The 22,127-nt window shown below is 34.7% G+C and overlaps 4 protein-coding genes across 13 annotated transcripts; all 4 read right to left on the reverse strand.

Moving 5' to 3' along the window:
* Positions 1–2,492: 2,492 nt before the first annotated feature.
* Positions 2,493–5,789, reverse strand: LOC113699564 (uncharacterized). 10 transcript variants are annotated; one of them, XM_027219965.2, is made up of 4 exons: positions 5,617–5,789; positions 4,754–4,954; positions 3,218–4,663; positions 2,493–3,065 (listed from the first exon to the last, which is right to left on the reverse strand). In XM_027219965.2, exons 2-4 carry the CDS (start codon positions 4,944–4,946, stop codon positions 2,980–2,982), a joined length of 1,725 nt encoding a protein of 574 aa, XP_027075766.1. In that variant the 5' UTR covers positions 4,947–4,954; positions 5,617–5,789; the 3' UTR covers positions 2,493–2,979. The 10 variants fall into 10 exon arrangements, with proteins under 10 accessions (XP_027075766.1, XP_071906299.1, XP_027075752.1 ...); XM_072050198.1 differs by having other exon boundaries at positions 4,754–5,126; XM_027219951.2 differs by having other exon boundaries at positions 5,593–5,789.
* A 1,500-nt stretch (positions 5,790–7,289) lies between these two features.
* LOC113690622 (germin-like protein subfamily 1 member 14) lies at positions 7,290–8,366 on the reverse strand. The gene is made up of 2 exons (XM_027208616.2): positions 8,207–8,366; positions 7,290–8,071 (listed from the first exon to the last, which is right to left on the reverse strand). The coding sequence occupies exons 1-2, from the start codon at positions 8,325–8,327 to the stop codon at positions 7,500–7,502; spliced, it is 693 nt and encodes a 230-aa protein (XP_027064417.1). The 5' UTR covers positions 8,328–8,366; the 3' UTR covers positions 7,290–7,499.
* A 7,069-nt stretch (positions 8,367–15,435) lies between these two features.
* Positions 15,436–16,525, reverse strand: LOC113688639 (germin-like protein subfamily 1 member 18). Its single transcript, XM_027206532.2, has 2 exons — positions 16,351–16,525; positions 15,436–16,241 (listed from the first exon to the last, which is right to left on the reverse strand). The coding sequence occupies exons 1-2, from the start codon at positions 16,475–16,477 to the stop codon at positions 15,670–15,672; spliced, it is 699 nt and encodes a 232-aa protein (XP_027062333.1). The 5' UTR covers positions 16,478–16,525; the 3' UTR covers positions 15,436–15,669.
* A 4,056-nt stretch (positions 16,526–20,581) lies between these two features.
* On the reverse strand, positions 20,582–21,606 carry LOC113699600 (germin-like protein subfamily 1 member 7). The gene is made up of 2 exons (XM_072071667.1): positions 21,394–21,606; positions 20,582–21,309 (listed from the first exon to the last, which is right to left on the reverse strand). Exons 1-2 carry the CDS (start codon positions 21,560–21,562, stop codon positions 20,738–20,740), a joined length of 741 nt encoding a protein of 246 aa, XP_071927768.1. The 5' UTR covers positions 21,563–21,606; the 3' UTR covers positions 20,582–20,737.
* Between the last annotated feature and the right edge of the window lie 521 nt (positions 21,607–22,127).

The following is a 22,127-nucleotide window of genomic DNA, read 5'->3' on the forward strand; positions in this document are numbered from 1 at the left end:
TCTGTCATGTTTTGTCCAATTGGATATAATTCTTGCAACATCCATCCATCAAGTTTTGTTCAATTAATATATAATTCTTACAAAAAAAAAAAAAATAATTCTTACAAAATTTTAGTATGACTCGTACAATCTTGGTGTCATTGTGAAATTTATCATTTGATAAACTATAAGTTAAAGTTCACGATTATACCATAATTGTGCGAATTTGCATCAAATATTGAAAAAATTATGTTAGAATTGGACAGATCTCAATTGGAGAAACCTTGTTTGAAATTACTACTCCCTTCGACCCATTTTCCAATTGAAAAATATAGTTCCGTTTTCCTTTCCTTTTTCGATCCATAGTTCCGTTTTCCTTTTTCGTCTGTCCCAAATTGTAGTCCACTTTCCAATTGAAAAATATAGTTATCTTATAATTTTTCTAAAATATCCTTTTTCAATGTAGGTTGTTATTAGTATAAACTATCCTATTTAATGTAGATTGTTACTTGACCATCAATACAAGTTCCCATAAACCATCAATTCAAGTTTTGATAAATAATTAATATAAAGTTGTACTTTATTTAATGTAAGGGTATTTTAGAAAAATAGCAACCTAAATTTATTTTTCCAACAAAGTTAACTAATTTTTTTTTAAATTATGTAAAAAAAAAAACTAGTACTATCAAAACGGGACAGAGGGAGTATTTAACTTGTAGGCTTGTCTATTATAGTCTAGAGTTTCCTATCATAGAGTAAAGATTGGATTTTTTTTTTTAGTTCAAAAGCCATTTTTGTACGTATAAGTGAAGTGATAATTACAATAGTAATAATTACATAATGTGGCAACTGCTAATTCATTGTAAGTGAGGGAAGTGATGTTTTTACCTAACATCATTAACCAGTAAATTGGAAAACTTTGCTAAACCATGAATACAAAAGGTAGCATCTCCACATAATAAAGATGAATGAATAACACAAAAATATTCTACTCAAAAGTTTGATATCATCTATTACTATATTTAGGTGGGAGAATGCATTGCATCCAAGATTAATTATGTTAATTAGCACCTTATAATCCGAATGAATTAGCATTAATATTGGATCTTGTGGCAGCATATGTGGTTGGGTTTTATGCAGTTTCCATGCAGTTGGGGTATCAATGGAATATAGATAGGACACAATCATGTTATATTGTTGCTTCAAATAAGAAGGTCGTGTGAATTGCTCACCCAATATTATTATAAGAAATACAATACCCACATGGAACTGAACCAAACAAAATCATACTAACCCCAAAGTCCCTTGAAATCAAGTAAAGGAGTTTGAAACCCACTGATTTTCTTTGTGCTAAAACTAAGCTAAAAGAACTTAAAACTTCTTTTTGAGTTCCACATCTTTGAGAATTCATCCCAAACAAAACGAACCCGATACAAGTCCAGTAGCCTGATGTTAGCTTCTATGGCATAAGCTTTCTATGTTTGCACAGATATATATATATATATATATTTATTTATATACACTGACAGTGTATACGCTATCACGATTGAATGCAAGATATATATATAAAATTTGAATTTTAAATTCAAATTTAAATTATATGTCATGTATCTAATGATAAAAATGTATACACTATCAGTATATAGAAAATTAATTATATATATATATACTTATTCATTTATTTATTTATTTTAAAGGGGTGAAAGTTGAACTAAAGATTTCAAGATTACCTAACTAATGTCCTTACTAAACTAAATTCGTGATAATGATGTGCACTTGTTTCACAGGGTATAGAGTTGTTACTACACACCCTGCGTTGGCCACCAATGATAACACGGAGTGAACTTCACCTAAACGTCATTAAGATGCAGTTTTTAGCTAATCAAATGCTGCAACTTGATGAGAATTGATCATTGCACTGATAAAACTCGTTTATTATCATTTTATACCCTGAGAGTTGCTTAAACCAAAAAAAAGAAAAAGAAAACGTGGAGTATTGGCCAAAAAAAAAAAAGGTAAAATACACAATATTTCATGCAAGATCCTTCAGGCTTGCACTAGCTTTTCCATTCTATGGTGAGCTTGAACCCTGTGAAACAGCTCAAAGCACTACCTTTGCCTGTACGTTTCAACATCCAAGTAAAATCTCATCCAATTCATAAGTTTCGATCATCTTTTTGCTTCCACTGTCTTGAAATTCACTAAACTCTGACTGTGTGTCCTAACACCTAATCAATACCACTGGCATTAGCTCCTTATCTAAGTAGCTGCATGTTTTGAATTCCCTGCTTCATGTCACAAAGACATAAATTCGGGCACAAAGACATTCCCTTGGCTGCAGCAGATGAAAGACTTCCGAAATAAACACGAACTGATCAAAATGCAACAAAGTATTCCATTTTTCTCAAAAGGGTGAAGACAGAATTTGAGAAGTATTCCATTTTTCTCAAAAGGGTGAAGACAGAATTCACAAGTAAAGATCTCATGGACTGTGCAGTCAACTACAAATCAGATTCAAAATGCAATACTGGACAATACAAATGTCCTCGAATTAAATCCACGTGAAGCAAAATGGTCTCATAGATTTACACTTTCAAAAATCCATCTATCTGGGGACCAGCAAACCAACTAACTTCATCTTGGTAAGACGTACTATTTGCCAAGAATCATCGAACGTAGAGAGATACTTTTCAGCTTGTAGCAAATTATAATTTTTTTTTTTTGGCCAGATGCTCCACATCAATAAGCTAGTAAAAAATCAAAATCTGAAAAAAAGAAACAGCAAAAATTCCAAACGGGCAACTGCTTCCAAGCATTCCTTTCAATTTCTTCGAATGAAATATACCTCTATCTCACATCTAGGATAAACTTGTTGGAGAAAAGAAGAAACCAACTTTTTCCTGTGTTGATTTACCATCCAATGCTCCTGGTAAATCCCTTATCCGCATCTGTTCTACAGTTTCAACCATCAGTATCACATGATGCTGATATTATTAGTCCTCACATATCAGACACAGACCACAAGTAGGCCTCCCTCTCTGTAGCTTGTTTCTCATTCATTCTCTTAAACATTTGCTTCTCAAAACCTAATAGATGCATAAGATCAAACAGATAATTAGTAGCAACAGTGATAACGTAAATGAGTTTGGACAAAAGCATCTTCATGGGGCCAATGTGCGAAACAACAGAAACCACATTACTGGTTATATCACTCTATAAAAGGTGGAAGTAAACTTACCACTGCTGCGATCAACGCCATCCCAGTGTCTCCCTGGTTTAATACCATAACGGTTTGGTGCAGCATCTAATCCTCTTCTTAGCCAGCTGTGACTGGGGATTTCCTGAGGAATGATGAAACCTGATTCTTTCATCTTCTCATCATCACCTAAATCTTCCATAACTGGCCCAAACTGCTTTTTCTTGACCAAGTGTGCCATAGGATCACCCCATCTGACTCTTTCCTTGAGCATTCTGTCAAGTTCAGGGTCATCTCTTCTTCTTGCAAATGGTTTGTCTTTCTCGCTCTCTAATTCCTGCAGTCTTGCTTCAGCTTCTCGTTTCTGTGCCAATCCTTTACCCCATTCCAATTTGACTTCCTTGGGCTTCTCTTCCTTCTTTTGCGATTTTAAGAACTCATCTTTTGACATTCTCTTACCTGTTACTTTATCACGATAGACAGGTTCAGCACCACGACCACTTATAGAAGGATCCATTTCTTTAAACCTCAACATATCTTCTTTCTTCTTTCTAGCGATTTCTTCTTTGAGGTCTTGCCCAGTAACTAGACCAGTTTTCACCTGCTGCTTTGAAGTTGGAGATTTCTCCTTCCTTTTTCTTGGAGGAGAAAGGTCTAAAGCAGAGGATGCTTGTACAGCATCATTCTCATTCAAGTGCTGAGTGGCCTGTCGAGCAGAGAGATCACTTGATACATATCTATCCTTCCTACCTTTCCTTGGAGGTGAAAGATCTGCCACTGGAGAGGTATGCAAATGATCTTGATGAAAGCGACGGGGAGGAGAGAGGTCAGAATCTGGATCTCCAGGGCTTGATGTTTCTTCCCTAGTCAATGGCGATGGAGACAGATGGCGTACCCTTTGCCGTCGTGGGGGTGAAAGATTCACAACTTCTCTACGAGACTCCGAAGGTCCAAACCCTGATTTTGATGATGAAGTATCATATGAAGCCTTTCTCCTACGAGGAGGAGAAATATCCCTTTCATCCTTTTCTTTTAGGTAATGTTTCTGTCTTTGCCGAGGAGGTGAGAAATCTGCACCTGTTGCTCTTGATCTCCAATCAGGTTCTGGTGAAGGTGAATCGTTTCGAGTTGTACGTGTCCGTTCTAGCAACGACTCAGCATCACCTGTGCCAGGAGGCCTTAGCATGGGTTCTGGAGAAGGTGTATCATTCCGAACTCTTCTTTTACGAGGTGGTGACAGATCAGCATCTCGTCCGCTAGATGACCTCAGATCATGTTCTGGAGATGGTGTGTCAGCCCTCCGCCTACGTGGTGGTGAGATATCCAAGACTTTGTCACTAAAGTTTGATGTTTTAGGAGCATCAGAGATTGAAACCCAACCACTTCCATCCTCAGATATGGAGCCAAAAGGACGTCTAGCTCTAAGTAGCTCCAATCTCTTCATTCGTTTGACTTCAATGTCCTCATCAACCAGGGGCTTCTCTTCATCTGCACAGAACACCTTACATTAATCACAACTTAAAAAATTGAAAAGTCTTAGAAGGTACACTGTCAAAGGGGAGAATTTTGCTAACTTACCGGCTGAATCATTCTCCTCTTCCTCTTCAATTCTCACTGGTTTTTGCCATATGGGATCTTCATCAACAACAACTACACCAGTATCAACCTGTTTAGCCTTCTTCTTCTTCTTCTTTTTCTTTTTGTCCTCTTCCTCATTCCCATCTTGATATCTTTTCAAATATTCCTTCAGCGACGAGGATGCACCAGCCATTTATTATCCTGCTTCAGAAGATTCAAAACAATAATTCATCAATCACCAATTAAAAACTAAATGTGCTAATTTCTTAATAAACTAGGTTCTCATCCATCGCCAGTTGTAACGTTGATTAGCTTTCATCCTACTGCCAAATGTAAAATCTCCAACCAATATCCCAGCTCCCAAGTGAAAGCACTACCATAAAACACAAAAAAAAAAAAAAAATTACCTACGCAATCTACAAAATGCTCATTTTGGATTAAGACAAGGGTAAAATACTAAATTCTTTGCAACTAGAAGTAGACAAGGATTCAACTTTTACATCAAAGACCTAGTTTCTTTCCTACCTCAAATTCACAATTGAAAACAACCCTACTGATCGATTGTATCATTGAGGTAAACCACATACAAAAGAAAGACAACATGCACTAAGCAATGTCATTTAATCAACCAAAATATGATAAAAGCATTTAAAACCATTAGCCCTAATCCACTCCTGATTAGAACGAAACCCACAGATACCAGAACTTGCCCTAATTAAAGTTCATCTCCCAACCCCTCTTCTTTCTCTCTTGTAAGGAAGAAAATAAATTAAAGTTCATCTTCCAACCCCTTTTCTTTCTCTCTTGTAAGGAAGAAACTAACGATTTCAGAAATTTACCCAATATTTTATAAATTCCAGTACCAAATCACTTGGTTTTTTGAATTATAGGAGGGTTTAAAAAAACCAGGAAGATACGGCAGTTGCGACGGCGGCGGCAACGGCGGCGATCGAGAGTGCAGTGGCGGGACCGGCGAGTGCAGCTGGGAAAACCAAACTGTAGCAGAGATGTTTAGAAAATATTTTTCCCTCTTTTTTTTTTTTGGTCGATATATATAATATATTGGTTCCAAGCAAAACTAGTGGGCCCTCCGTTAAGACAATGGAGGTGATATTGGGCCGTTGATCCACGTCCGTATCAGATATTAATAATTCTTAATCCAAGACTGGTACTAAAAGGCCAGCGGGAAAAACAGATATTTTTTAATGAACAATTGATAAAAAGTAATAAATGAAATATGGAAGTTATTAGTAGTAGTTATGATTTCAAAAAATATGAGTGTGGATTTTTCTTTTTCTTGGGTTTTTGATAAATATAAGAGTTAACAGTCATCTAATTTGTCGTGAAACGGGGGTAAAAATAGACAAATTATAACGATATACTATCTTTTTTAACACTCTACTGCTCTATCTGTAGAGAAATATTGGAAATACTAAAAGAGATTCATACTTAGTATATTAGAAAGGGACTCATACTTAATATATTAGAAAGAGACTCATACTAATACTAAACATTATTGCTTTTTTAAAAAAATAATTGCCTAGAAAAGACTCATAATTTCCACAATAAAAAAAGAAAAGAAAAGAGGAGAGTCATAATTTCTTGTCCTCTATTATTGTGGACAAGGGATGAACTTGTTTTGTATACTAGGATTCGTATATTTCTAACTACGCTTTTTAATTAAAAAGCTATGCAAGATGTTGGAAGAAAGATATTTCAGTGAAGAAATTGAAATCCAACAACTGGCATGACAGTATCTGGAAAATTGCAAAATTTTACAACGTAGTACTTTGGTGTGATGTTAACAACCTAACATCAAGATGTTGGATTTTGCAAAGCTATGCACACAATTAGAGAGGCCATTTGAGTTGAGGTAGAGTGGTGCACTACTCGAGTCTAGATTTTGACTTGAGATAAAATAACTTAACTCGACCTCATCGATCTTTTAGAAGTTGAGTTCGAACTTGAACTCGACTTTAATTTATCTTACTTGAATTCGAACTCGAGTTTGAATTTAATTAAATCTAATCGAATTAAATCAAACTTAATCAAGCTTGTTCAAGTGTAATTGAATTTAATTGAGCATATTCAAGTCTAATCGAGTTCACGCAATAAAAATTAATATTTTACTTATAATTTTAAATAAAGAATATTATTGACATTTCATGATAATAAATATAAAAAAACTAAAAAATATATTATAAAAAGCTCGTTAGGCTCGTCAAGCCTTTGAGTATAAAATATTAGAGCTTGAATTCGACTCATGAGCTAAAAAGAATAGCTCGAACTCGAGCTCGATCTTAGTCGAAACAAGCTCGAGTTGAGTTGTTGACCGAATAGCTCGCGAGATTGAATCGAGTTACTTGGTTCAGCATCACCCTTACATACAATTTACTAAATACTTATTACAGGATGCTGTGGGAGTCGATATTTCTTGTATCTAAGGAGGGGAACAAAAAAAATAAAAAGGAAAAGGAGAAAAACGTGAATCATACATTGATGGACAAGTACCCCAAAAAACAAGAAAAAGTAGTGATTCCGTGAATTGCATTTTCCCGTAGCACATAATGTGCCAATGCATTGTTCATCTTAGAATTGAAGTAGTGGTACAAAAGGGTCCAAATGATGTTTGGTTTCAAGTACATTAGTAAGGAGATCAAGGTGTAAAGGACCCAATTTATTTATCCTTTAACATATTACTATCGCACCATGAATCTCCCTCCCATAATTTCAAGAATTACCCATATTATGGGTTGTAGTTGTTATCGCACCAAAATTGTGTCTGAAGTTTTTTGATGACATCGTTTCCAACCTGGAATGCTTTGGTAAGAACATCAGGAGAAATTGGAGGATCTGATCCGAATACAGCATTAGCAATGGTGATGACTCCTGGATTCTGGCTGCCAAAACCAGCAAAAGCAACAGCGTCGGTCTTTCCTTGGTTGAATTGGAAATGAATGAGGCCTTGCGGGAACACAAACACGTCTCCTGGATTCAAAACCTTGGTGAAGAGCTTATTCTTCATGTTCATGGCCGGATTTGAAGTGACGAAGCCAACAAGAAGAGTGCCCTCCAAAACAAAGAGGATCTCGGTAGCACGAGGGTGAATGTGGGGAGGGTTCAAACCATAAGGCGCAAAATCGAGGCGTGCTAAGGAAACACCTAAAGTGTTGAGTCCTGGAATTTGGTTCACATTTACTTGTGTTACATTAGACCCGAGTGGATTTGCTGTGCTTCCTGGCTTGTTAAGCCCAGGAAAGAAGAAATCTTTGGGTTTCACAAGCTTTGGATCCTTGCATATCTTTCCATTGACAAATACTGCATTAGCCAAGTTCAATGAAGTTAGTCTGCATGTGACAAAATTAACTAGTGCATTCATTTTAAGCACAACATGCAACAGTATAATACTATCAAAGAAAGTCACGATGAAAGTTTTGGAAATAACAGAGTTACCGGTGGCATTGGCATCAGGAACTGCCACACAAAAATCCTGCAATGGACTCGGATCAGATGCACAGACAATTGCGAAAACAAGTGTCAAGATGACTGCGGCCATATGGAAGCGAAAAGCCATGGTTATCAAAAAGGAATTATCCTACTATGATGAAACAATGTTTCTAATCAGATGGTGGAAGAATATGTGGGAAATATGCCTAATTTATAGCCATGTAAGGTTGAACTAGTCATTCTGTTTTCTTCTCTTGAAGGATAAAAAATGCTCCTTGAGTTCTTTGTAAATTATTTCTGCACAATTCAACTAATGAATGATTCTACAACAACTACTAGCGACTTCTCAATTATCTTTTCCTCATGCAAGTATGGAGAGACTCATTTGGCCATCTAGTTATTGTGAGGATCCAAACGCGGAATAAACAACTATTGAAATATTAAGTGCACAATAATTTAATGAGGAACAAGTCATAAGCATGAAAGATAGACGACATACAATATTTAACGTAGTTCGACTCCACCATTGAGCCTACATCCACGGAGAGAAACCTGTTCTTTATTAAGAGAGGAAAACCCTATACAAGAATACAATTTGAATCCAAACCCAACCCTTGTATCATCTCTCATCTCCCAAGAACCCTCTCTCACACCCCATGCATAAGGCTACATGATGCCCCTTGTGTCTCCTTGTGTTTCTCTTTGTGTGTTATGCCAACCCACCTATTTATAGATAACATTACTGTCAAAAAACCAAATAATAATTGGAAACCAATATTATTTCTTAAACCCATATAGAGTAGGAAATAACATCTAGCTAAATAAGGCTTTACTTGACTACTATTTCAAGTAACTAAAACCAATTAGGAAACTAGTTACTTCCACACAAAATAAGAATTCTACCTAAAAGAAATTAAGCCAATTTCCTAACAAATCTCCACATTGACAAAAATTTCTTTTAGCAACCATTTGCCTTCAACTACCAAATAATATGGTACCAAACTACACACCCGAATCAATACAGTCCTGACACCAAATTGATTCAATTGGCAAATGAACATGTGTAGTTATCCCGAGTCCAACCTCCAATTGACTCGTGAGAAGGTGCCTCAATTCACCATCTTCCTTTGTAGGATTTTTTCTCACCACCACTTGCAATCTGGGATCCCCTTCTGTGAGCCCTAACCCTAACTATTGAGGCAATCAAGTAGTAAAGTCACCATACTTCTTTCCATCATCAAGATTGTCTTGCCATGTGTGGTTTTCAAAACTGCACCTAAAACGAAAAACTCGTATCTGTCAGAGTCTTCTGGCGCATGAAAATTAGATTTTTTTTATTTTTTTTGGGACACGTGCCACACCATCCAAAGAGCATAACTAAAATCTAAAATCCACCGAGATGAAGTATCAACCATTGGAGGTATGAGAAAGTCTCCACCAATTCACGTCCAAAATCAAAATTGGACTTCACCTTTTTCTTGACTCTTGAATCACCTGCCTAGATTCACCGTCAAGTATTTTTGTGCTTTTAGACTTCCCATCCTTCACCATCAATGCATTTTGCCAAACCATTGAAACAAGGATACCACTCATTAAATTGTTTAATTGGTAATAGCCACCAACCCACTTAATCTCAATAGTTAACTAGGATCCAACTACGAACCTTGAGTAGACCAGTCTCGCAACCAAACTCTGATACCACTTGTTAGGATCCAAGTGCAGAATAAACAACTATTGAAATATCAAGTGCACAACAATTTAATGCGGAACAAGCCACAAGCATGAAAGATAGACGACACACAATATTTAACGTGGTTCGGCTCCACCATTGAGCCTACATCCACGGAGAGAAACCTGTTCTTTATTATGAGAGGAAAATCTTTTACAAGAATACAACTTGAATCCAAACCTAACCCTTGTATACCATCTCTCATCTCCCAAGAACCCTCTCTCACACCCCATGTATAAGGCTACATGATGCCCCTTGTATCTCCTAGTGTTTCTCTTTGTGTGTTATGCCAACCCACCTATTTATAGATAACATTATTGCCAAAAAACCAAATAACAATTGGAAACCAATACTATTTCTTAAACTCATATAGGGTAGGAAATAGCATTAGCTAAATAGGGTTTTACTTGACTACTACTTCAAGTAACTAAAATCAATTAGGAAACTAGTTACTTCCACACAAAATAAGAATTCTACCTAAAAGAAATTAAGCCAATTTCCTAATAGTTATAATGTTATATTATATCAAGGCCATAAGATCATGTGAGACCATCCAAGTTTACCATATGTTGGGTGACGCCAGGAGTTTTGGTGCAGCTTGAAGAGATGGTGCCATTTGATATTTCTTTCTTCCAATGCTATTTGATATTTTAACTCCTAACCTTAGTGCAATGATGCATTAGTTGCAACTAATCCGTTTAAAATTCACAGACTCGATCTAGGTTTCAGAGAGTAGCAGGAAAAAGTCAAATATATGAGAATCATCTGGGGATGTTGTATAGGATCTAATTCCATCTCTTTGTTATACAGTGCATTTGGCTTAAAAAATTCAAGTTTGAACATTTTGGCAAAAACCATGATAGGTAGTCATTTGTGTATATTTTAACTAGCTGGACTACTTCCTGCTTCATGGTGATAATTGGTGATATTGACCTTTTCCTTTCCTGTTTCTTGCCTGCGTAGCGCACAGCACGTTTGTGGACTTTTTCTTTCTTTCTTTCTAGTTTTTAGGTTTTTCGAAATCAAACTAGGACTTGCATGTATAGATTGGCAGTTATAACTTCTAAATCATATTGGAGTTGTTGAAATTTAAATTTTTTCTAGAAAGAGATTAGTTTAATTTTGCCATGTTTTATTTAAGCTATTTAATGTTGACGAAAATATGGACGTAATCCTTGATGAATTATCCTTTATTTTGCATGGAACCAATTTGAATTTACTAATTCATTTCAAAACCAAAATTTAACCAACGCAATGATGCATGGAGTGCATATTTACCCAATCAAAATTCATAGTAGTGTTTGATATATTTGTTTACATTATTGAATCAAATAATTAAAGTTAAAATTATAAGTTATCTTGCTAATTTGTTATGATTTATTCATCTTGAACAGACATTGTTTTAAAAAACATTTCTTGTAAAAATGTGCTAAAGAATTAATTTTAATGACTATTAGAGAATTCTCATACGTATCAAATATCCATCATAATATTTTCTAAACTTAGTTAATTTACATGATTAGGTAAATAATTCAAATGAAGAGCCAAAAGTTGTTAGAAGAGAAATAAAAATAAGGGATAATTTCAGAAACCTCCCTTGAGGTTTCTAATAATTTCACTTAGCTCCCCCAAATTTTAGAAAATTACAAAAATCTCCCTCGGTTCAATAAAATGACTACAATACCCTCTACTTAATAGATAATTTACCACATATGTGGGATACAAAAACCAAGCCAAAAGTAAAAGAAAATATAAAAACCTGTAACAACTCGGCATCATCCTCAACCCTACTTTAATTAACAACAGTTTCTTTTCTCTTTCCCTCCCTTTTGTTTTATCTCTTATGATTCTCTCTTTCCTACCTATAACCCCATAGTCTCTTCTACCCATCAACTACACCACCATGCAAACCTATCCGAAGTGTTTATTTTTTGTCTATTTTTTTTTGTGGTACTTAACTATCAGTCCCCTTGTTTATTTCTTTTCGTATATAATTTGCATATATTAAAGAATCAAAATTTCCAAAATTACAAATTGAGGGAGCAAATGAAAATTTCATGGTCAAATTAGATGGAAATGATGAAGATGGTTGTGACAGAGAGGAAAAAAAATGAAATTAATGGGCTATGGTTAGAAGAGAAAAAGGGATGACTCTAGGTTATGTTATTATATCTATTACGTACTCGAATCTAATATCTTCATTTAGTTTCATTTTTGTTTGATTTACAAGTATTGGTGGTGGTTTGTCATAAAGATTCGTTTCTCTGTTCATAACGCCATTGGAATATGGGGTTGCTCTTGGCATAGACATCAATAATAGTTGGCCAAGTCTTCTGTTCAAGGAAGGTGATATGCGATAGGTGTTGGGTTCACAATTTGAGATGTGAGATTAGCCAATTGACAAAATATAGTGTTAATTTCGTGCGGGAAGCTTTTGAGGGCGTTTTAGTTGGTGGTGGTGGTTATGGTCTATTTGTAAAGTGATTCGGGTAGAGTTTGGAATTTTAATGATGCCAAAATTAATAGAATTTGGAGATTAAGTTGGAGTGCAATTTTGGTAAAATTGGGATTTTAGTGATACCAAAATTGATAGAATTTGGGAATTAAATTGGAGTTTGCTTGAACGGTTGATGAAGTTTTGGGTTTACAATTATCGTGGAAGCATAGCAAATTTGGATAAAAAGGTTTGTTACTTTTTTTGTTGGTTAAATTGATCAATAAATCTTTTTTTCACATTCTTTTGATGTTATGATATTGCATAAGGGTATTTTAGGATGCTTAAGTATAATTCTAGCCTAATGGGTCTATAATGTTACTTAAATGGTAAATGCAAGGGAGGTCAGCGTAATTTTCTAAAATTGGAAGGAGCTGAGTGAAATTGTCAGAAACCTCCCAATTATCCCTAAAAATAAAAAGAACTTTATGTAATAGACTTGTTGAGAGAGATAAAAATTTTCAAGATTACTTAATCCTTTATTTATCATCTATGACACTTGTTTTTCAATTAGTTATGTCATTTGTTTGTTTGTAAATTGGCTATACCACATAGGAGAGAAAAGTCAGTGATTGCAAATATTGCTATCAGAGATATTTATACTTTACTGGCTCTTCTTCAATTTTATTTTGAGAAAAAATTTTAATTTTGCTCATTCAAGCTTAAAATGAATTACTAGAGCCATTTGAATCCACATAGGAGAAAAATAAATTTAACTAGTTTACAGCACCAAGAAACAAATTCTCATTTGCATGACCAATAAACAAACAGAGCTTAAAGGCATTTCCATTGCACTGTTTACTGTTTAGGATGTTGGTCAAACACGAACAGTCTAAAGACTCTAAACAATCGTTACATTTGCAACTTTTTCAAATGACACAACAATTGTACAAGCTATTGAACCATGCAATACATATACAAATAGGATCCGTCTAAATTTAATCATGATTCAATTCGGGTTAAAGAAACTAAAGACAACTCGTCATCTTAAAGACATTTTTATGTTTGCCAAGGAAGATGGTACTTTTTAAGGATGGCAATGGGGCGGGTGGCCGCGGGTACCTGCCCCACGGGGGACTAATGGGGCGGGGGCGGGGAACAGTCCTCCGGCCTGCCACCCGCTTAAAAAAAATAAATATATGTATATAAGTATATATTATTATTTAATTTAATTAGTTATAAATTTATGATAATGATACTATTAGTTATATGTCTTATATAATGTATATTCGTATATGTAATATAATTGATATTATCAATTATACTAATAGTTATATATATCAATTAATAGAAATTATTAATTAATTATATTAAATTTACTAATACATTTATACTAAATCTCTAATTATACTTAATACAATAACATTTTTTTCTCAAAAAAAAAAAAGCACAAGCACAATAATAAATTAGTGATTGTATTTGTGCCAAAAGTGAAAACTTAACTACTTTAGTTATATTTATTTCATCATATTGGATTATATTCAAATAACTTTTGTTAGATTGTTTTTATAAGTTTCAATAGTGAAATTACAATGAATAATAATTTGGTGATGTCTTGATATTTTAGTACTTGATTTTTGGTAAAATTTAACTATAATAAAATTATATAACAAATTTTTATTAGTTCCGCGGGAGCACCCATAGGGGAAGCGGGGTGGGGCGAGGGGAGCGGGAGGCGAGGGACGGGGGGGAAGGGGGCAATTTGTAGGCAGCCGGGCCGGGGGTGGGGGAGAGGTCCCCGTCCCAACCCCACCCTGTTGCCATCCTTAGTACTTTGCTCTTGCAATGAACCAACAAAGACTTGGTAGGCATCTTTTAACACATCCAAGTTTGAGGCTATGTTTTCATATTCGGACTGGATATCGACTCGATTGAGCTCAGGGTCAGGGATCGATGGGTTTAATCGGAATTGAATCGGATGATGTCATAAATAAAAATTATTTAAAAATTAAAATATTGTATGTCAAATACCTAAGAGCATGTTAATATTAATAAAGATATATTCATATATATATATGTATATATATATATTTGATGTTTCAAATATATTTAATAAGAAAATACAAAAAAATAGAACAATTAAGTAGCAATTTATATTATTCAATGAACATTAATAAGTTTAGAATTAAAATTATGGATTTGATTGAAAAATGACACCCAACTTTAGGACAACATTTATAAAGACGAAATATTTGAGGTATATTAATAATTTTAACAACCTAGGGGTCAAAACATAGTTTTGAAAATGCTTTGACCTTTTCAAAAAAAAAAAGGAAAGCTTTGACACAATTTGTTCTTCCGGTTTCTATCCATCCGGTTTTTCAGGATAACTCGGATCGGACACCTGGCCGATTTCTGGTTTGACCGATCCAGTCCGAGTTTAAAAACATGAGCATAATTACGAGAAAATTCTTAAGCTCTTTCTGCCTCAAACAATTCACCTTCATGAAGGTTGTTAAGATCTTTCTGCCTTTGATGCTGGTTGGCTGCCATTCCCTTGGTCTTTTCAACACAAACTAGCATAGTTCCACAGCAGTAGTTGTATTTGTAGACTGAGCAGCAAGGTCGAGTACCTTCTACTGCTTTAGGATAGAGAAAAATAAATAAATAAAACAACGCCAAAAGTTTCTCTAGCTTATAATTCCTGTCACCTAAATGAACAAATGAGCGAACAACAATGTCATGCAAATATCTGAAATTTCTTGTTGGCTTCATTATATGCAAGATATGATAGGCTTTCATGGTGTTAACAATCTGACAAATAGATATTTTGGATTCTGCAAGGTTTTTTTTTTTTTTTTTTTTGTGGTTGTTGTTTTGGGTATGAGATTTTGCTGCACTTTGAATACTGTTTACAAGTGCTCCAAAGGCTTCACACTGGACAATTAAAGTATGGGATAGAGAGTCATCCAGTCCTTGGAGATGCAGGATGCATGCATTGTTTTAATCTAGAAGAGTTCACTTTTCCTGTAATAAAATTCTAAAAGTAAAAGAAAAAACAAATTTGCTTCATTTATTGATTGTATCTGAGAGTACAAAATTAGGGAAAAAAGTAGCGATTCCACAAATTACATTTTTCCTAAACCAAGGAAAATGCCAGTGCATTATTGTTCACAGAATTAGTGTACTAACAATGGGATCCGAATAATGTATGATATAAAGTAATTAAGGAGACCAAAGTGTAAATTAAGGACCCAATCCAATGATTTATGCACCCTGAAGCTCCTTTGGAGGGTATTACCCATATTATGGGTAGTAGTGGTTATCCCACCAAAATTGTGACTGAAGATATTTGATGACTTTCTTGTCAACTTGGAATGCTTTGGTGAGAACATCAGGATAAATGGGAGGATTTGATCCAAAAACAGCATTACCAATGGTGATGACTCCTGGATTCTGGCTGCTTAGAGCAGCAAAAGCAACAGCATTGGAATGTCCCTGGTTGAACTGAAAATGAATGAGGCCTTCCGGGAACACAAACACATCGCCAGGATTCAAAACCTTGGTGAAGAGCTTGTTCTTCATGTTCATGCCTGGATTCGAAGTAACGAAGCCAACAAGAAGAGTGCCTTCTAAAACAACGAGGATCTCGGCAGCACGAGGGTGGGTGTGGGGAGGGTTCAAACCGTAAGGTGCAAAGTCGAGGCGTGCTAAGGAAACACCTAAAGTGTTGAGTCCTGGAATCTGGTTGACATTTACTGCTGTTACATTCGATCCGAGTGGATTTGATGTGCTTCCTGGCTTGTTAAGCCCTTGAAAGAAGAAATCTTCGGGTTTCACGAGCTTTGGATCTTTGCATATCTTTCCATTCACGAATACTGCAGTAACAAAGATCAGCTTAGTTAGTTTGCCACACGTTATTTTGTTATAATTCAAGTATAACATGCAACAGTCGAGAAATTTTCGAAAGCAATATATATAGTTTACCGCCGGCATTGGCATCAGGAACTGCCACACAAAAGTCCTGCAATGGACTTGGATCAGATGCATGGACACTTGTAAAAACAAGTGCCAAGATGGCTGCAGCTATATGGAAGCGAAAAGCCATGGTCATCAGAAAGTAAGTATCGAACTGTATGAGCTAATCAGAAAGATGGAAGCTTGTTTCTTCTCTGGTGGTGGAAGGATATGTGGGAAAGATGTCTATTTATAGCTATTTTTGGTTGAACTGTTCAGTCTGTTTCATTGTCTTAAAGGATAAAAAATGCTCCTTAAGGTCTTTGTAGACTTTTTCTGCACAATTCAACTCATGAATGATTCTACAACAACTACTTGCACAGTTATCTTTTCCTCGTGCAGGTACGGTCAGACTGATTTGGTCATTTATTATATCAAGTCCATAAGGTCATGTAAACAGAGGATCAGGAGGCTCTCCGGTTGATATTCAGTTCAATCCAATCGTTGTAATTCTTACAATTTCTAGCATAAATTCATACGATTTTGATTTAGTTGCAAATATATATATTGTAGGACAGATTAGACTTTATCTCCTGTGATTTAGTATTTTTGTACATAATACCCCTATAATTTCAAAAACTATACGTAACCCTACCATTGTTTCGATTAAAGTATCAAAATGACGAAATGATCATTTGTAACGGAACCTATGAAATGTCGAAATTACCCTTCTTTAAAAATTAAAATAACTGAAGTGACCAAAATATATGAACATAATATGCATGATACACTAATTTCGTATGGTTTAATGTTTTACCATATAACCCCCTTGTGGTTTAATGCTTGTCAAAATATACACAAAACTCCCCTATGGTTAATAAATAATTTTCAACTTAATATAGGGGTATTTTTGATATTTTAGGTGACTCTGTTATGAATTACAAATTCCGTCACTTTGACACTTTAATTCAAATCATGAGAGAGTTATGTATAGTTTTTGAAACCATATGGGGGTTATGTATAAAAACACTAACTCACAGGGAAGTAAAGTATAATTTGGCCTATATTGTATGATATGACAAAATCCACGTTTACATTAAAATTGCAATATTTACACCAAATATTGTATGAATTACATAACATACGGCATTGAACAAAATTTCAACCTGATCTGTAAAAATATTTCCATGTTTACCGTATTAACTATTGGCCACATAAAGTTATGTTTCCTGATGCATGGACTTTTGGCGCAGACGCGGTAGAAGCGAGACTCTTTCTTGAAGAAATTGCCTTTGAAAATGATTTAATTACTTTGCTTAATTAATTCATTAGTCACAACTAATAAAATGATGCATTAGTCACAACTAATCCATTTAAAATTCACAGACTCTATCCAACTTTACATAGTAGCAGATGGGATCGGCAAGAAAGAGTCAAATATATGAAAATGATTTAATTACTTTGCTTAATTAATTCATTCTCATTTGGCTTCAGAACTCGAATTTCCACCTTCTTTTGCAAAACCAACGATATGTAATTATTTGTGTGTATTATATTGACTGAATGGACTACATTCTGCTTCAAGGTAATTGCATGTAAATGGACCTTTTCATTTTATGTTTTCTTGTCTTATGTATCTTAGCACGTGGATACATTCAAATTTTGGACGAAACCAATTTTCAATGACTCATTCAAATTCAAAACCAGACTTTAAACCTAAGCATGTATATTACCCAATCAAATTTCACAGCAGTGATTTGATATTTTCCTTTACATCATTAATTAAAGTTAGAATTGTAAATCATCTTGCTCATTCATATGATTCATTCATCTTGAACAGACCTTGTCTTGAAAATTTGGGGAAATTTTCATGCAAAAACTGGGCTAAAGAATTATTTTTAATGGCTATTCATTAACCAACCTTGTTTATGTATCAATATTGCGATTGCAATAGTTATTAAGCTTAGTTACTTTATATAATTATAATAATAGTCCAAATGAAAGGGAAAAATGATACTTTGGGTCCCCAATATTTGGAAATTGAACAATTTCTGTTCCTAAAAATTCATTGGGAATACATTTTGTCCCTATGATTCCAATCTACAATCACTTTATTATAGCAAATCAACCAATTTGGATGGAAATTTTTTTGACAAATAGCTCATTTAGTCCTTTCACTTGTTATGCTAAGTGTTTTTAGTCCATGATGTTTTAATCCCATTTAGTCTTTTTACTTTTTCTCTCGCCCAAAAAATAGTTCTTATTTCACTTCCTTCCATCACCAATTACACCGGTATTAAAAGGGTGTGACCAAAATTTTCAACTTTCTCTTTAAGAAAAAAAAATCTTTACTTTCTTCTCATTTTTAAATTTATTTTTTTAAGCAAGAAAATGTGGGATGGAAGAAGGGGGAATTTTAACTCAATACTTCTAATTCCTGAGTTTTGATTTTAACCACTAGACAATGCCTTCGGCAAACTTCTTCTTATTTGTTTTTGTTTTCTTTTTCATATAATTTCTTCCTTTTCTTTTTTACTTTCTTCAACTATTTTCACTATTTTTCTTTTCATATAATTTATTCTTTTTCACTAATCCTCTATGCCTCTCTCTCTCTCTCTCCCCCCCCCCCCCATTTAATACATTTACTTTTTTTTTTAAAACACCAAAACTTCCTTGACTAGAAAAATTTTTGCACCATCAAATTAGGCTGCTTTAATGGGCATGACAAGGGGTCCAACCATTCGTTCTTTGTTAAAATGTCTTTTTACATAAAATATAAAGAAAATGGACAAGTAGACAAAGGTAAAAGGGAGAAAAAGAAATAAAATAATAATTAATATAAAGGGGAACTTTTGTCCTAAAACATAAATTAGGGGAGCAAAGTGCCTATTTATTGAATTGAGGGGTAAAGCATAATTAAGGGTAAAGTTTAGGAGAGTTTAATGCTTTTAACCCTTCATTTTACCTTATCGTAAGCTTATAATAGGCATTGTATCGCGGAGCCAAATAATGTTTTGGTATGTATCAATGAAATCAAAAACAGTTTTATACGTGATTATATTTGGCTAAATATTTTTGTTGTTACATGAATTTCCAATTAGACCTCTTTTCAGTATGCATATACTGCATTTAGCTAGACACGAATTCCGTAGAGAAGTTCACATCAATGTGGGATATGATACCTTTCCGTGGTGTAAACAACCTAACATATTTTGGATTTGGGATAATTTCAGATACCTCCCTCGATGTATCTGATAATTACACTTAAATGCCCTCTAAAATTAAAAATTATGCTCACCTCCCTTTCATGGACACATTTGATAAATATTGCAGCCTTTATCATTAAAAGAAAGTTAAAAAAAAAGTAGGAAAATGTATTGACACATAAATTTTTGTCAACTTTAGCCTCTTTATATTTTGAACGAAACATTTACCATGTTGCTTATAAAAATTAATTAAAAAAGAGAAAAAAGATATAGAAAGCAGTAGGGATCCTCTCAATATAACAAAGAGTACATATACAATTCTGCACTTTTGACCGTTAAATGTAAGAAGAGCTGGATATGATGCAATGGCTCTATCTTGGTAGCTCATAAGCTAGATAAAGTGTAAAAATGCATGCTATTTTCAACTCTTGACATTCTTCTTCTCTATGGCAGTTAAGGAATAATAAAATCAATTTTGCTTCTCATGATAACATTTGAGAAATGACATAATCAAATTTTCTTTTGCAGATGCTCGTGCCAAAAAACAAATAAAAAATATTGTTGTTGTAGGCAATTTTTTTCTCACATTTTTGCAATAATATCAGTCACAACATTTTGAGGGTAAGTTGGTCATTAGGAGGCTTTTGGTGCTGACATGTTGTCAAATCCATCACAGAGGGGAGGTAAGTGTAATTTTGAATTTTAGAGGGTATTTAAGTGCAATTGTTAGAAACTTCAAGAGATGTATCTGAAATTATCCCTTTGGATTTAGCAACGCTTTTTCTTGTTCTTCAAAGGGGGCGAGATTTTGCAACACTTCGAATACCTGTTACAAGCGCTCCAAAGGTTTTTCTACTGAACAATTAAAATTTAAAGTATGGTATAGAGAGTTCATCCAGTCCGTGGAGATGCATGATGCATTCTTTTAATCTAACAGAGTTCATCTTTCCTGTATCCAAATGTAAAAGAAAAAACAAATGTACTTCATATATTGATTATAACTTTAGGGTACCAAAATTAAGAAAAAAATGTAGTGACCATAAATTGCATTTGCCTGTACCACAAAAAATGCCAATTTATTACACTTTATCGAACTATTGTGCTAACAAAGGGGTCCAAATAATGTATGATTTAAGTAAGGAGATCGAAGTGTAAATGAAGGACCCAATTATTCGTGCATCCTGAAGCTCCTGTGGAGAGTATTACCCATATTACGGGTAGTAGTGGTTATCCCACCAAAATTGTGACTGAAGATATTTGATGACATTCTTGTCAACCTGGAATGCTTTGGTGAGAACATCAGGAGAAATGGGAGGGTTTGATCCAAAAACAGCATTAGCAATGGTGATCACTCCTGGATTCTGGCTGCTTAGAGCAGCAAAAGCAACAGCATTGGTGTGTCCTTGGTTGAACTGAAAATGAATGAGGCCTTCAGGGAACACAAACACATCTCCTGGATTCAAAACCTTGGTGAAGAGCTTATTCTTCATGTTCATGCCTGGATTCGAAGTAACGAAACCAACAAGAAGAGTGCCCTCTAAAACAACGAGGATCTCGGTAGCACGAGGGTGAGTGTGGGGAGGGTTCAAACCATAAGGTGCAAAGTCGAGGCGTGCTAAGGAAACACCTAAAGTGTTGAGTCCTGGAATCTGGTTCACATTAACTGCTGTTACATTGGACCCGAGTGGATTTGCTGTGCTTCCAGGCTTGTTAAGCCCTGGAAAGAAGAAATCTTCGGGTTTAACGAGCTTTGGATCCTTGCATATCTTTCCATTGACAAATACTGCATTAGCCAAGATCAAAAAAAGTTAGCATGCCTCGTATTAACTAGTACCTTAGTGAAGCATAACATGCAACATTGTAATACTGTTAAATAAGACAGTCATGAGATTTTTCATGGTAATAGAGAGTTTACCGCCGGCATTGGCATCAGGAACTGCAACACAGAAATCCTGCAATGGACTTGGATCAGATGCATGGACAACTGCAAATGCAAGTGTCAAGATGGCTGCAGCTATATGGACGCGAACTGCCATGGTTATCAGATTAAGGAAGTATCTAACTATATGAGCTAATTAGAAGGATGGTAACTTGTTTCTTCGCTGGTGGTGGAAGGATATGTGGGAAAGATGCCTATTTATAGCCACTTTTGGTACGTTGAACTGGTCATTATATTTCCTCTTGTTGAAGATTAAAAAATGCCACATTGTCTATGTGTACTATTTTTGCACAATTCAACGGGCGAAAGATTCTGCAACCACTACTTTCGACTTCGTCATTTTCAGTAAGACTGATTAATAGCATGTAAATGGACTTTTTCATTTCCTGTTTCTTGTCTGTGTACGTAACTTAGAAAGAGAATGGACTTTTTCTTTCTTTTTATGTTTTCAAAATCTACTCTGGACTTGCGTATATGCAGATTGGTAAGTTTTGACTTCTAGTGACTGCTTTTAAAATCACCTTGGTTTATTATTGCCATATTTTTTTTAACCTATTAAATGTTGAAGAAAATATAGATGTAACGCTTGATTAGTTTTCCAAATTTTGGATGAAACCAATTTTCATTTACTCATTCAATTTAATACCAGATTTTACACCCAT

This window comes from Coffea arabica, chromosome 1e (genome assembly GCF_036785885.1).
Source record: "Coffea arabica cultivar ET-39 chromosome 1e, Coffea Arabica ET-39 HiFi, whole genome shotgun sequence".
Lineage (NCBI taxonomy): Eukaryota > Viridiplantae > Streptophyta > Magnoliopsida > Gentianales > Rubiaceae > Coffea > Coffea arabica.

Coding starts and splice junctions, on each gene's coding strand:
- LOC113688639 (XM_027206532.2), bottom strand. CDS start 16,477: ATGACCATGGCTTTTCGCTTCCATATAGCTGCAGCCATCTTGGCACTT. Junction 16,242..16,350: donor TCCTGATGCCAATGCCGGCG/GTAAACTATATA, acceptor TTGTTACTGCAG/TATTCGTGAATGGAAAGATA.
- LOC113690622 (XM_027208616.2), bottom strand. CDS start 8,327: ATGGCTTTTCGCTTCCATATGGCCGCAGTCATCTTGACACTTGTTTTC. Junction 8,072..8,206: donor TCCTGATGCCAATGCCACCG/GTAACTCTGTTA, acceptor TGGCTAATGCAG/TATTTGTCAATGGAAAGATA.
- LOC113699600 (XM_072071667.1), bottom strand. CDS start 21,562: ATGGCAGTTCGCGTCCATATAGCTGCAGCCATCTTGACACTTGCATTT. Junction 21,310..21,393: donor CATGACTGTCTTATTTAACA/GTATTACAATGT, acceptor TGGCTAATGCAG/TATTTGTCAATGGAAAGATA.
- LOC113699564 (XM_027219965.2), bottom strand. CDS start 4,946: ATGGCTGGTGCATCCTCGTCGCTGAAGGAATATTTGAAAAGATATCAA. Junction 4,664..4,753: donor AGAGGAGAATGATTCAGCCG/GTAAGTTAGCAA, acceptor TGTTCTGTGCAG/ATGAAGAGAAGCCCCTGGTT. Junction 3,066..3,217: donor TGGCGTTGATCGCAGCAGTG/GTAAGTTTACTT, acceptor TGCATCTATTAG/GTTTTGAGAAGCAAATGTTT.